General features: G+C 44.3%; 1 protein-coding gene across 1 annotated transcript in view; it reads left to right on the forward strand.

Annotated features, from left to right (window-relative positions):
* The window catches only part of LOC141105847 (ovostatin-like), a 175,465-nt gene that overhangs the window by 96,762 nt on the left and 63,229 nt on the right, over window positions 1-15,474 (forward strand). Inside the window, exons 19-22 of the mRNA XM_073595980.1 lie at window positions 6,673-6,904; window positions 7,510-7,633; window positions 13,822-13,940; window positions 14,019-14,070. Of these exons, the coding sequence (XP_073452081.1) occupies window positions 6,673-6,904; window positions 7,510-7,633; window positions 13,822-13,940; window positions 14,019-14,070 (527 nt within the window). The remainder of the gene's footprint in view (window positions 1-6,672; window positions 6,905-7,509; window positions 7,634-13,821; window positions 13,941-14,018; window positions 14,071-15,474) is intronic.

Genomic DNA, 15,474 nt, shown 5'->3' on the forward strand with positions numbered 1-15,474 from the left:
TGTTTTGTGTTAGAGGAGGTCTAGGGCTAGAATTATTGCTCTCGCTCTAACGATCGCGGCGATACCTCACATGTGTGGTTTGACCACCGTTTTCATATGCAGGTGCTACATATGCGTTCGCTTCTGCGCGCAAGCTCGTTGGAACGGGGCATTTCAAATTTTTTATGAGATCTGGGGTCAAAAAGACCTCAGATCTCATATTTACACTAAAATGCAATAAAAGTCATTTAAAAAAGACATTGAAAAAAATATGCCTTTAAGACGTATGGGCGGAAGTAACGTTTTGACGTCGCTTCCGCCCTGCAGTGTCATGGAGACGAGTGGGCGCCATCTTCCCCTCACTTGACTCCATGCACAGCTAGAGGACAGACTCGATCGCCTCCGCCTCTACCGACGGCTCCGGTAAGCGGGGACCAATAATTGATCTCGCTGCGAACCTGTCGCAGAGACCACTTTTATCTTGTAGCCGACCGCCGCCCAAAAACGGGGATACCGGGGTTATGGCAGCTAGCTGTTGCCATAACAACGGTATCCGTCCTCAAAAAAGGGACGTACATCGGCGTGCGGCGGTCGGCAAGTGGTTAAATGATTTTAGCAAATGGCTGCAATATAACAGAGTGAAAAATTTAAGGTAGTCTGAATACTTTCCGTCCCCACTGTATGTGTCAACAGGCAAAAGTGGACATGGTCAGTCCTCAGGCAGGGGATCATTTCCTCTGTTTAGTGATGTTGCCCGTGCTAGCCAGCCACACCATGCAAAGGAGGTGGTGGACTGGCTTACTAAACGGTCGTCCTCCTCATCCTCCATCACCCAAGCAGAGACTAGTGCGCAGTCCCCTGCAGCTGCCAGTGGCAAAACCTACCTTCTTGTCAACAGCTATTCCTGTTAAAGACGGAGCATCAGGCATGGAGGAATCAGCATTTTTATTTGAACACAGCGTCAGCCACTTGCTCCTTGACGATACACAGCCATTGCTCAATTCAGATGAGGGGATAACGCTGGTAAACAAATTGGCATTCATGTTCCCCCAGCCGCAGCGTATTGCCAAGTTGTCTCCAGTGGTATTGAGGATGGAGGGGATGAGGTCACTGATTCGACTCGGGTGCCTGATAGAGCAGGGGAAGAAAGTGAGGGTGAGGCACAACCCCAACGAGGCAGCCATCATGGAAGAGTAGAGAGCAGCCACCCTATTCCATCACATTGTGGAGCTGTTATCTCCTGGCCCACTTCCCACAGTGCAGCTGTCTGGGCAGTTTTAGTACATGTGCAGCCGATCGTGGCATTTTTCTATTTGCAAACTTTGTCAAGCGTGGCAAAAACACCAGCCATTTGGGTACCACATGCTTGACAAGGCATTTAACCTCCCACCACTCGGCCCGTTGGCAAGAGCACCTAAAAGCCACACAAGGGGCACAAATCTGTCCCTCCTCCTTACCTCAGTCTGTCCCTGCTATACCTCATGACCTCTCAGCAGCCTTCACTGACAGGGATGACGGTATAGTGCAGGGAGTCCCAGGTCCTTGCAGCACACCACCAGCTGTAGACTATAGCCAGCAAATTTCTCTGCCCCATCTGCTGCAGTGGGAAAAAATAGTCCCTGGCACCCACATGCCCAGCGTCTAAATGCAAGCTTGTCAAAGCTGCTGGCTCTAAAACTTCTGCCTTTCCGCCTGGTGGATTCTGCCCACTTCCTTGAATTTGCAGAATGTGCTGTACCACAATGGCAGGTTCCCAGTCACTATTTCTTTTCACGTAAGGCCATTCCATCTCTCTTCCATCATGTGGAAAGCAATGTTGTGGCATCGTTTGGGCAAGGCAGTCGGCTGTAAAGTCCACGTTAGGGACGACCTATTTCGCTCACAGCACACTGGGTAACTCTGCTTGCAACTCAGAAGGATGCAGGACACAGTACTGTAGCTTGTGGTGCCCCCACATCTCCATACACCTGTTGATGCCTCCTCCTTCTCTCTTCCTCACCTCAGGGCCATCTTTAATGCGGGTCAAAACGGGCATCTGCCCAGAGCCCTATTGGGGGGGGGGGGGTCCCTGTGCTGATGAGCCCCGCGTTGCCCCCTGGAGTTCGGCCACCTCTGGTGCTGGTCGCATGCTGGCTGCTTGATGCTGTCAACAAGAATATGTGGTGGTGCTTCTGTATCAAGTGACAGCACTCCTCTCCCGGTGGCCATTCTGATCCCTCGGGTACACACATCTATCTGAGAGCAGAGGGAGGGGGCGGGGAAGCTGCCTCTGGGACCGGAAGGGTGAATGAACATCTTACAACATGCTGTGACTGTGAGTAGCATTTGGGACAGAGGAAAACTCTGTACTGGAATCCCAGTGGGCTTTGTGGGAGCAGAGCCTTGTACTTGGGGGGAGTGGAGCTCTGTACTGGAATCTGGGGGGGGGGGGGGGGGGAGAGCCATGCACCCGCCTCGCCCCTTCACTCTGCACTCTGCACCCACCGCACGTGCCACACCTCTCAACCCCACACTCTGTACATAGCGCAGCACTGCACTCTGTACTTTGCGTACCCTGAATGCTGCATTCTGTACATGGTGTCCCTTCAACTCTGTATGTAGCACACCTTTTAACTAGGCACTCTTTATGCAGCACACCCCTCAACCCCGCACTCGGCATGTAGCACACCACTCAATGCTAGTGCAGTTTGACCACACCCACAACTTGTACAGAGGTTATGATATGTAGTAACCTCTAGCAACCAATCGGTGAGCAATAATAATTTGCAGTAACCTCCTAGAGTCCAACTAGGCTTGGATTTTTTTTTCCCCACGCCAATGGCTGCTCATAAAGGATGCATGTGCTGTACTGTCGCCATTTGAAGATGCCAGAAGGATGGTGAGCCATGACAATACATGCATTAGTGACACAATCCGTGTTGTGTTTCTGCTTGAGCAGACTCTGCGTGGCATTATGGACAGGGCACTCGAGGCAGAGCAGCGGGACAAAGGACTGTCTTTCCTCTCACGGCCCACTTTATGCAGACACCATTGTTCCTATGCCACAGAACACACAAGAGGAGAGAGGAGAGGAGGATTCTCGCAGTTTTGGAGGCATTAAAGCAGAGGAAGACCTACATCAAACAGTAAGAGATGGTATTCCATCCGCAGAACCCTTGAGGGTAGTACGTGGCTGGGAGGAGGCAGTTCCAGATGCTATAATCCTCGGTGACCCTAGAGAGTCTGCTTCTCATGCCTCTGCAAATTTGCGGTGCATGGGCTCCCTCATACTTCAAAGCCTGCGAATTTACGCCAAGAATATGTGGCGTAAAGGAAAAAGGATCACTATAGGTTGGCAAACCCTCTTTGAGCACCGTTAAAAGGGGATAGTCTCTCAAAACTCATCCCGTGCCCACAGAGTGCAGAAGATGAAATCTTGAGGACTCATTAAAGAGAAGTTTATCGAACACTTTTCCCAACTCTGGTAGGTTAGTGTTGTGGAAGACGTAGGTTTGAGGCTTCTGTTGGTCAAGAGCGGAGCGGTGAAGGTGGCCGCCTAAGTGATGCATTTCTAAATTTTTAGTCCTCGCCGCCCAGGGCCATCAGCTTCCACATTCCATCATCTGCATCACATGGTGGACAATTATCTAAGGGCGAAAACAGATGGAGTGCTTTCCAGTCGACGATCCACTGGCTTACTGGATCATGAGAATAGACCACTGGCCAGAACTTGCCCAGTATGCTATTGAGCTACTGGGCTGCCCTGCATCCAGCATGCTTTCGGAACAGAAATTTAGTGCTGCTGGAGGTTGTTACTGATCTTAGAACGCGACTGACCAGACTCGGTGGATCGTCAATGAATTATTCCTGGATTACCAGCAGCTATGAAGCCCCTGATGCTGATGTTGCTGATTAAGTGTTTTTGGGATGTGGAATCTCTGCAGGACTGTTGTGGGTGTTGATTTTCATCTGGAAGAATGTTTTTGGTGTAGGTTTCATGGGTACAATTAACACCCAAAGACCAATTTTTTTTTTTTTTTTTTCCCACACCTGTTTGACAGGTGCATATCAGTTTGACAGCAAGGCCAATTCTTTCATCAAGGGTACCTTTCATCAATCTATACGGTTACGGTGTGAAGGCGCCACCGACGCCCAAAGAACAATTTTCCACACATGTTACAGAAGTAGAAATCCAAAGTCTGTGGTAGAGACACCAGAATTTATCCACAAAATCTTTAATATTGTTCCCCGTGCACTACATTGTGGCCTCATCATACAGACTGGCTCCCCAAGCCGTTTCTTACAAAATAAAGAATTTGCAGGGAAAGTCTTGATTTTGGGCTTTACAAATGCAGTTATTGCTGCAGCAGCTTCTATACACAGTACAGATGTGCCACTTTTACAGGTGGACTAAGGGGACCCCCCCCCCCCCCCCCCCAGGCGTTGTATTGAAAGGAATTTTTCATTTTTATGCTTTCACTTTAAAAATGACGTTTCTTTATAATTTTTCTTTTTTTTTTTCATTGATACATGTCCCACAGGGCAATACCCGGACCCCCATAACCATTGTAGGCCTAATTGCTTGCATATAAGCCTTCAAAATGGGCACTTTTGATTTTTCACGTTCGGGTCCCATAGACTTCAGTGAGGTTCATTATTCGGTTCCGAACTTTCCCAATGTTCGAAAGTTCTGGTGCGAGCCAAGCAGGGTGTCATTTAGCCCATCCCTACTCACTAATGTCCTTGGATAATTGGATGCCTCCTTCCAGTATCTTGCAGACACCTCGCCTGTGAACTCTTCAGACTAAATCCTCCAAAAGGCCTCTGTCAACTCCAGCAAATTTTAGCAGAATATGGCCCTCCAGCTAGCGTAGCTGGAACTTCGATGAGCAGCAGAATCATGTTGGGTCTGCCCAGAAGGGCAGCAGCTCTCCAAGCTGGGATATTCCACTCTTAGGATAAGAATCCCTCTGTTCCAGGCCCTAGGCTATTATTCTTCCTCCCAGGCACCTATACCCACGGATTGGCTTGGACCACATAAATATTCAGCTGCTTATTTTGACTCTCCCAGCCCATTATCTTCTAGAATCCTAGGGGGAAGCAGCCAACCTGGCAGCCAGTGACCTATCTATGAGGGTGAGATATATAGATATAGATATATTAATCTATAGCTATCATTTATTTTTTTTTATGTAAATTGCCCATGTACACCAGTCTTTAGTGTGCTTTTTGCCATTTTCAATTGTGCATACAAACTCCTGTTCGCTCCTCCACCCCTGGTGAAACACTGATACCAGTTGTGCTCTCACCTTATGTTTTTATGACCTGACTCCCCCCCCATTATATAATGTAATGGTCCTAAATAGCATGCATCCCCTTTAAATGGGGTCTTCTATGCTAAATCACCTTTTCTCCTCCACTGCTTCAGAGGCTTATGGTCCCTTAAAATCAAATCTTTTGCCAACCAGTAAGAGTTCCCTTTATCCCCTGTTCCTCCAGGATGCAATGTCAGAAGACAAAAGCCATTAATTAAACCCATTCCTTTTATAGGTTACACTCCCATTTAAAAGAGCATAAGCACACTACCATATAACTGCTTAGAATGACAAAAATGCCGGTATTCCAACCGCTAGGTAGATACCATACTTTGGCTTCCGCATAATGCAAGCTGATGTCATCCAATCCAGCGGCGGAGCCTTTGGATGACTTCAGCACACACTCATTGGGGAGTCGCAGGAACAGCAGCATTGTTCTGCTAGGACAGAACTACACCTCCTAAGAGCCTTTTTCCTAGCCATAGTGGGGGAGATTTCTAAAACTAGAGCACTCAATCTGGTGCAGCTGGGTGTGGTAGCCAATCTGCTTCATCACATTTTACCTGCTCCAGATTTAGTAAATCTCCCTCAGTGTGTAGATGGGCTTTTTTGAGTCAAGGCAGCAGCATTGTAGGGTTTTTTTTTCTGCTGGGAAAGAAGTTTGATTGCATGTGGACAGGGGTGGGCATTGGAGTTCACTGGTTGGGATTCTAGTAAAGAAAAGGAAGCACTGTCACCTTTCAAGTTGGAAGCACATTGGGGTTTCTGGGAGATCAACCATTGTCTTTAACATGGGGAAATCTGCATGCACTGCAAAAATGTATTGAAGGATGAGCTTGGGTTCAGTCTTAACCCATGTTCAGCTGAACCTGGCGTGAAACAGTAAATGCCTGCCCAAGTGGCTGTGGCTAGGGCATTTCCCACTCTACAGCTTACATACACAAAAAGGTGGCGATGCTTGTGACATCATTGACCAAATATGGCCATACTGAGTCAATGACATTGACCCAATAGGACCGCATGGCTATATTAGGTGAATGATGTCACAAGCTTCCCACCCCTTTGAGCTGCAGGGCAGCAAATGCCCTGCTTATGACTTCTTCACTGATCCAATATAGCCACGTAGATATATTTGGTCAATGTCAGTGACCCAAAATGGCCACATGGTCATAGTGAGTTAATGATATTGGACCAATATGGCTGTGGCCTTGTGTCATTGATGTCATAAGCATCCCTGCCCCTTTGTGCACATGCAGCTGCAGGGAATGTCCCGGCCACAGGGGATGTTACCAGCTCTAACCGCTTCTTCTGGATTTACACCAAACCCAAATTCATCACTCCAAGGACTGAATAGACCAGTATATTTAGACGATGATTGCGTTTTATTCCTGTCTTTCAGTAAAGAGGGTCACGCCTCATTATCGGAGGTTGTCCCAGACACCATCACAAAGTGGGAAGGATCTGCTTTCTGCCTGTCCGATGAGGAAGGTTTTGGGATGACCAAATATTCAGCCAATTATACAACATTTTTGCCATTTTTCATGGAGCTCTCTAAGCCGTATTCCTTCATCCGAGGGGAGACTTTGGTCCTTACAGGAGTCGTACATAACTATCTGGACCATTCTATCAAGGTGAGCACTGGCTTCTGATATAGTGTATTGCTCCAGAAAATTATTTTGCTTCTTTTGTGCTGTTGACTCTAGTGTTGGAGGAGTTCCAGCGCAGAAAAATCAATTATCCATTTTCAATATGTGCATTTTTGTTTTCCCATAATTTTTTGTGCACTTGCAATGTGCCTTTGAACATTATAGAATATCTGACTACTCCTACACAGTAAATTCTCTAGCACAGCTGCCTCCCTCCCACCCTTTTCTTTTCTGTGAGTGTAATGTTCTATGCTGGCCCAGCCCCTCTCCTCCATCTCCCTACATAATCTTTTATGTAGCTGCTGGGAAGTGAAGAGTAGTTATGACTCAAGTGACCCCCTCTATACTACATAGTCTGCTGGAGCTGCTTACATCCCACCCAAGATGGCGGCACTAAACAGCATTCTCGGGGATACTTACATGAAGGCTTTTCCAAGTAAATAACAAGCTTAAAATACATTAAATGGACATATAATCTTTGGGTAAGATTTTTGTAGAAATAAATGGTTTGGTAACAGGGTCTTATGTGCCTCTCTGATCAGCCCTAACATTTTCACTATGTTCATCGTTTTTTGTCTTCTCCTGGACAGGTACAAGCAGAATTGGAACCTTCAGCTTCTTTCAATGCTGAGCTGAAGGAAGGAACCCAAAATGCCTGTGTGCTCCCCAAAGATCGAGTTTCCTTTACTTGGCAGGTTCAAACAAATGTTATCGGTATGCATCGCAATGGTCTCTAAGCTTTAAAAACCTCTTGCAGTCTTATGGTTGTGTCCCTGTTTTTGAAGTAATTTAAGGGTGAAACTCCTAATCGTGGTGATCAGGCTGACTTAAGAAATGGATTAAGATACAACGGGGCCGTAGGAAAGGTATCTTCTTTCTCCTCCATCCCTTTGACAGGATTGCAATAAGCAGGGAGAATTTGCTCCATTTTCATAACTCTATATTTGCTTTGCCCAATCAGATGCAAACTGGCTACAAGCCAAAACACAGGGTTTGCCAATTATTCCACAAATGGTCTACCAGATGCACTATCCTTGTTTACTGCAGGAGCATGACGGTTATATAGTTGCCCCCAAGCTACATACCTAGCCTCATATCAAAATATCATCCAAACCATCCTCTTTGCGCCTTCCAGGACCTCCTGCTCCCTAGCCCAATGGTCTCCTATGCTAGCATCCAGGACTTCCTCAGAGCCTCCCTCTTCCTCTGGAATGCTTTACATCAGTCCATCTGGATCTCTCCTACTCTGCCTTTAGGCAACCATTGAAAACACATTCTATAAGGGTCAGCTCACACCAGAACACTGTGCACATTCCATTCACCTCCCTGCACCACGTTCAAAATGCACTGAAAAATAGGAAATTGGGAGGTAGACCTCAATGAGAGACCCTGATTTTGTAGACCATATAAGTCTAGTACCTCATCCTAATCGATTGATATATATATGTAGTGCCTACCCCGATCTTCCAGGAGTCTAATGGTGATTACTGGGGGTAGATAAGGCTGACCTACATCCTCAGGGTGCAGGTTTTTGGGCATGGTGAGGGATAAACCAAAAAGAACGTTGGGTGCCAGTAACTTTTTATGCTTTAAACAAGAAGTTTATTTATCACAAACAGGAAATGTGGGAGAGAGGAAATCGGCACAGGATACCCTTAGTAATGATCATCAACAAGCAGGTTGGCAGACTCAGACAAAAATAGGTGAAGCAAGGCAGACAGCAGTACAGGAATGAGAGCCTTTAAGCTGAACCAGCACATCTGTACTTTGTAGGACAGACTGTCTCCTCTAGTAACTGAAATTTACTCACTGTTTCATACACTGATTCCCTTGGATAAGTTCTCTCAAGTCCTTCCAGCCATTTCTTAGCCTTTATACAGAGGCTTTCCTGTACAAACACTTGGATAGGCCTTGGTTAGGCCTAGCAGCCAACCGCCACCTGGATAGACCCCAGGCTTTGGGCCTCGCAGCCAGGAACTGTACACACACCATCCACCCAGGCCGAAGCCCCGGGCGGGAAAAACTGACCCTGATTGCCTGACTTTGTTTCATTAAATAGCTTTTCCCAGCATGCATCGCAGAAAAGATGATTGGCTGAAAAGTATGTTTATCCATAACTTGCGTATACTGTAGCTCATCACACTAATGTCAAAGGCAACAGCACCACCTACTGACAGAAGGGAGAAGCCACAACTTAGAACAGAAGTCATTTGACACTTAAACACTATCAATTAGCCAAGCTGACTACCATCCAGCATAACTGAATTTACCTGCAGCCCTATTCTAGGGTGCTACATACCCAATTTTATACAAAAAAATATCTTTTTTTGTAAAGTATCAAATATTTATTTAATAAAATTTGCACACGTATACGTATCAAAAAACATACAAAACACACAAAAGCCGCACATAAAACATAACAAAAACCATCTGGTACTCCTTGAATACAGGTTGTTGGTGGCTCCCCTATGGTGGAGCACAGTGAGTTGCTGTAACTTCGACGCAGTTTGTAATTCGCAGGAGATAACCCGCTTCTTCAGGAAAAGTTTTAGCAAGAACACTGAAAATGGAATGGTACATATATCAGTTACAGATTCTTATTTGAATAATGAATGTACTGGGTGACCAGCGGTTGCATACCTCACAGTTAATAGTCAAAAACATCAAAATGGAAACACATCAAATGGTCATTGTCACCAATATAATGCCACAGGACTGTCCTAGTTTTCCCAGATAGTAGTTAGTTCCTGTGTAATTGGAACCACGTATTTGAAAGTGTATCATAAAGACATCATGACATGATCTGTAATGACAGTGTGCATAATCATAGTGCATGTATTGAGGCATAATGGGTTAATTTGGTGGGCATAAAGGGATTATGGGGTGAAGTGATAATGTGGAATCCCTATAGTTACAAGCTACACCCCTACTCCCCAGTTTCAATAATTATCTGGTCAAATCCTTATTCCAATGTAAAATCCATGTCAGCAAAGGGTTAATACCACACCTCATATCACTGGTTTTATATTAAGAGAAAAAAATCCCACCGCCCACCTAACATTACATCTATCGATCCATAAAAAAAATGGATGAACACTTGCCCATAGTCAAATTATATAGTGTGCACCTAGTGATATACAAGGTATTGGGTAGGTAAAGCGGTTCCCATCATGTCATTCCTCAGATCAGCGTGGAGTAATATAGATTCTGATCTGGCTCCAGTCATTATTTTTGTTTGAAAAATGAACTTGTTTCTGTCCCTACCATTAACCCTCTGGAATGCTTTTTTCAAAGTTTACCATGTCTTTTTCCAACTTGTAATACCTGCAATGACCACAGGCTGGGAGGGCATAGTCACCTTGCCAGGTGCAAGTTAATTACGCCACTCAGGCTTCAGCAGTGCCAGATGGATTTCCCCGCCCCTTTGCCTTAACCACTTACTGACCGTCTCATGCACATTTACGTCGGCAAAGTGGTTTGTTACTGCAAAACGTACTGGTTTGTTGACCCCTTTAAGAGCCATAGCAGGTGTGCGCTAGCGGGCACAAGAGCTAGAACAGGGATTTGTTTGCGTAAACATACAAATCCCTGTTCTGACGGGAGAAGACACATCTGCTGTTTGTAGTAATTACGAACAGCAATGTGTCCTCCCCCAGTCAGTCCCATCCCCCCCACAATAAGAAACACTCACTAGGGAACACATTTAACCCCTTGATCGCCCCCTAGTGTTAACCCCTTCCCTGCCAGTGACATTTACACAGTAATCAGTACATTTTTATAGCACTGATCGCTGTATAAATGTCAATGGCGTCAAGTGTCCGATCTGTCCGCCGCAATGTCGTAGTACCGCTAAAAATCACTGATCACCGCCATTACTAGTAAAAAAAAAAAAAAATAACTAAAAATGCCATAAGTATTTCCCATAGTTTGTAGACTCTATAACTTTTGCGCAAATCAAACTTTTGCGCCAATCAATATACGCTTATTGCGTTTTTTTTCACCAAAAATATGTAGAAGAATACATATTGGCCTAAACTGATGAAGAAATTTGTTTTTGAAAAACATTTTTGGGGATATTTATCATAGCAAAAATTAAGTTTTTTTCTTTCAAAATGGTCGCTTTTGTTTTTAGCGCAAAAAATAAAAACCACAGAGGTGATTAAATACCACCAAAAGCTCTATTTGTGGGGGAAAAAAAGATGTCCATTTTGTTTGGGTACAACGTCACACAACCGCGCAATTGTCAGTTAAAGCGTCGCAGTGCTGAATCGCAAAAAATGGCCTGATCGTTAAGGGGGCAAATCTTCTGGTCTGTAAGTGGTTAATGGCCCTCATGACTGGAGCCAGATCAGAATCTCACTCCACGCTGATCTGAGGAATGACATGATGGGAACCGCTTTACCCACCTAATATAATACAGTGTATATCACTAGGTGTACACTATATGATTTGACTATGGGTAAGGGTTCATAATTTTTTATAGATAGATGTAATGTTAGGTGAGATGAGAAGTTAAAGGGGGATTTTTTTGTTCCCTTAACCACTTCCAGCCCAAGGACGTCATATGACGTCTGACTTTTAGTGGGGATATCTGAATGACGACTGCAGCTACAGGCACCATTCAGATATCATCTTTTTCAGCCGACAGTTCAGTCACTTGATCAATCTTACAGGCGTCAGAAGCGGACTCCACGCCCCCCCCCCCCCCCCCCCCCCCCCCGGCTTGCCCGTGCCATCGGGGACCTGGAGAAAGAATCTGCCACCGGATGAAGAGCATAGAGATTTCCAGTCATCTCTATGAACGTTGGCCTGGATGCGACGTTATGGTATCACGTCCGGGCAACGGATGTAAACAAAGGCCAGATCTCGGCTGGAAAGCATCAGATCGTTTTTGAGGTATCACCGTATGCCTTAGAGCGAGAGCAACAATTCTAGCACTAGACCTCCTCTGTAACTCTAAACTGGTAGCCTGCAAAAAAAAAGCGTCACCTGTGGAGATTTTTAAGTACAAATTGTGGCGCCATTCCACAAGTGTGCGCAATTTTAAAGCGTGACATGTTGGGTGTCTATTTACTTGGCGTAACATCTTTCACATTATACAAAATTGGGCCAACTTATATTTTTTTTTTTTTTTTTTTTTTATTAATGAAACTTTTTTTTTTTTTTTTTTTTTTTTTTCCCCCAAAAAAAGCGTTTGAAAAATTGTCTCAAAAATACCGTGACATAAAAAGGTGCAACAACCACCATTTTATTCCCTAGGGTGTCTGCTAAAAAAACATATTTAATGTTGGTTCTGAGTAAATTTTTAGCAGAAAAAAATGACGAATTTTACATGTAGGAGAGGAGTGCCAGAATAAGCCCGGTATCGAAGTGTTAATATAGATCAAAGATATGAGGTGTGGTATAACCCTTTTGCTGACATGGATTTTACATTGTAATAATAATTTGACCAGATAATAATTGAAACTGGGGAGTAGGGGTGTAGCTTGTAACTATAGGGATTCTACATTATCACCCCATAATCCCTTTATGCCCACCAAATTAACCCGATATGCTTCAATACATGCAATATGATTATGCACACTGTCATTAGTGTCATGATGATGTCTTTTTAATACACTTTCAGATACCTAGCTCCAATTACATAGAAAATAACGACTATCTTGGAAAACGAAGAGGATCGTCCTGTGACATTATATGGGTGACAATGACCATTTGTAGGAGGACCATTCAATATGTCTCTATTTTGATGTTTTTGACTATTAACCATTAAAGCGGGTTATCTCCTGCAAACGCAAACTGTCACAATTACAGCAACTTGCTGTGCTCCACCATAGGGGAGCCACCAAGAATCTGTATTTAAGGAGTAACAAATGGTTTTTGTAATGTTATGTGCAGCTTTTGTTTTTTTGTTTTTTTTGATCTGTATATATGTGCAAATTTATTATATAATAAATACTTGATACTTTTTACAAAAATCAGGTACCATTATAGTCCTTATATTTAGTTTGTTAGGGTCCATTATTTTGTTATTCCAAATGCACTGCCTTTACAATCTGCTGCCAGTGCCGATACATGACCAGCACCCAAAATGCAAATCGCAAACCGTGCGTTTGTAGGCACCAGATCACATGATAGTTAAAGTGGTTGTAAACCCACGAACAAAACAAACAAACAAAAAAACCTGCAAGACCAAGGCATAATGAGCTAGTATGCATAGCATACTAGCTCATTATGTATTACTTACCTTTGATCAAACCCCTCAGCAGCGGTCCTCGTTCACCGCTCCAGCCGGCGACCTTGCTCCCGGAGTTACTTCTGGGTATTGCGGGCTCCGGTGCTGTGATTGGCCAGAGCCGCGATGACGTCACTCCCACGCATGCGCACGGGAGCCTCCGTTAACGGCACAGTCAAACTGACGTCGGCACATGCAGATACAGGGGATATCTCCTAAACCATGCAGGTTTAGGTGATATCCAGGGTAGCTACAGGTAAGCCTTATTATAGGCTTGCCTTAGCAAAAAGTGGTTGTAAAGGGTTTACAACCACTTTAAGTATCATGTGACTTGGTGTGGCATGTTTTTCAAAAGTAGTGCATGCAAATTGTAATCACAGGTCTGAACAAGGAGCAGATGGCTACGTAAAGACTAGCAGCTGTCTGACCTGGTCTGAACAAGGGAGAACCTCCACTCAAGGCCAACAACCCTTCATATATCATTTGTACTGGACCAGTGGGCAAATATCCCCTCTAACTTCCCAGTCTGGTCCTCCCCTGCTCCCTTCAGGACATAATATGCTGCTGAACATATTGTGTCTGGGTTTGTGTGTAGGCTTTTTCCTTCTGTATTTGACACCCATGGTATCTGGACCTCAACTGACCACTAATTCTCTTTTCTCTGCAGGACAGGTTAGCTTTACAGTGACAGCCCAAACCACTTTTATTGGAAAGTCTTGTGATGGACCAAACGATGATTCCCAGCCTTCTCGCAAAGACACCGTTGTGCAAACCATATTAGTAGAGGTAAGGCTGGTACCGATGTGAGATTGCATATATTTTATCAATGTGTGTCTTTTAACATTTAATTGTATTCTTTACTAGCCTGAAGGAATCAGTCAGGAACTGACCTTGAGCAATCTCATCTTTGTGAAAGGTAAGTGAAATTACTTTTTTTTTTTTTTTCTCGGTTTGTCTCTGGAGGTTATCTTGTTACGGCCTAGTGGTTAGCAGTGCCTTGCAGGACTGGGGTCCTCAGCTGAAATACAGGCCAGAACACTATCTGCATGGAGTTGGCATGTTCTCCCTGTGCTTGTGTGTTTCTTCCAGGTACTCCCATTTCCTAACACACCAGAGCCATGCTGGTAGGTTAATTGGCTCCTATCTAAATTGGCCCTAATACCTGTATATGCACCTGAGATGGATCCCTTAAACTGTAAGAGTCTTGCGGAAAGGTGCCATAAATTGACAGCACTAACTAAATGCCTGTAATATTCTATCACTTGGCTGTTGCTTAAGAGGTCAACACCACCTTCTAAAACTGATATCGTATTAATCTTTGGTTTCCTAAATTTTGGCTTTTGGCAATATGTCCCTGAAGTAGTTTATCTGCCTCTACAAGACCATAATGAAGTTCAAGTTATGATCTAGCAACTAAATTCCCCCTTTATTTACTATGCGGAATCTGGGGTGGTAACACCACCATTTTGCTTTTTAATGGCTTTGGTATTTCAGAACTGGGAAATCTTGCCTCCATGAGCTTCAACAGTATGGGGTTGACTTACTAAAACGTGTGAACACAGAAAATGGTGCTGCGGTGGATGGTAGCCAATCTACTTCTAACTTCAGCTTGTTTAATTAAAGTGATGTTAAACACACAGTTTAACTGTATTTTAATAAAAAAATTAAAAAGAAACAGGGAAACCTAAGCATGGGGAGCCTTTAGTGCTGTGCTGCTGGTCACATGTTCAAAAAAAAAAAAGCCTTTGGAAAAATACATTAATATCAAACCGTTTTTAAATCTGTGTACAAATATATATTTAATATGTAGTCTTATATTGTGGAAATAACATGGTGTGGGAGGATTTCTGCAAGTCACAGGCTGGGACACGCCCCTGCAGCCTGCGTCTTAGAATAAGCAGGCGATGAAGCCTCCATTACTCTACATATAATATCCCGCCCCAATTGTGTTTTAGCTGGTTAGTGGAGGAGGGAGGGAGTGGGCTGTCATTTTCCACTGTGTATACACCCACATGAGTAACTCTATAGTCACATCGGCTGCTCAGATGGGATGGGGAGGAAATGCTCAGCATAGAAACTTGGTGAAAACTGAGCATGTGCAGAGTTGCCACTACAGCTGCAAGCAAGTCCCTATCTGAACTAGGGACATGAACAGAAGGTGTAGATAGAGAGCAGCAGGATCAACCAGGTTTTTGCAGAAAAAAAAATCTCCGTGACCGAGTATGAACAGCATGTAATACACCATTTATTGATAGATTTTTTATTTTTTTTATGATGTGGGTTTAATGACATTTTAAAGCTTTGCCAAAAACTTGAAAGC

The sequence above is a fragment of the Aquarana catesbeiana genome, linkage group LG08 (assembly GCF_042186555.1).
Source record: "Aquarana catesbeiana isolate 2022-GZ linkage group LG08, ASM4218655v1, whole genome shotgun sequence".
Taxonomy (NCBI): domain Eukaryota; kingdom Metazoa; phylum Chordata; class Amphibia; order Anura; family Ranidae; genus Aquarana; species Aquarana catesbeiana.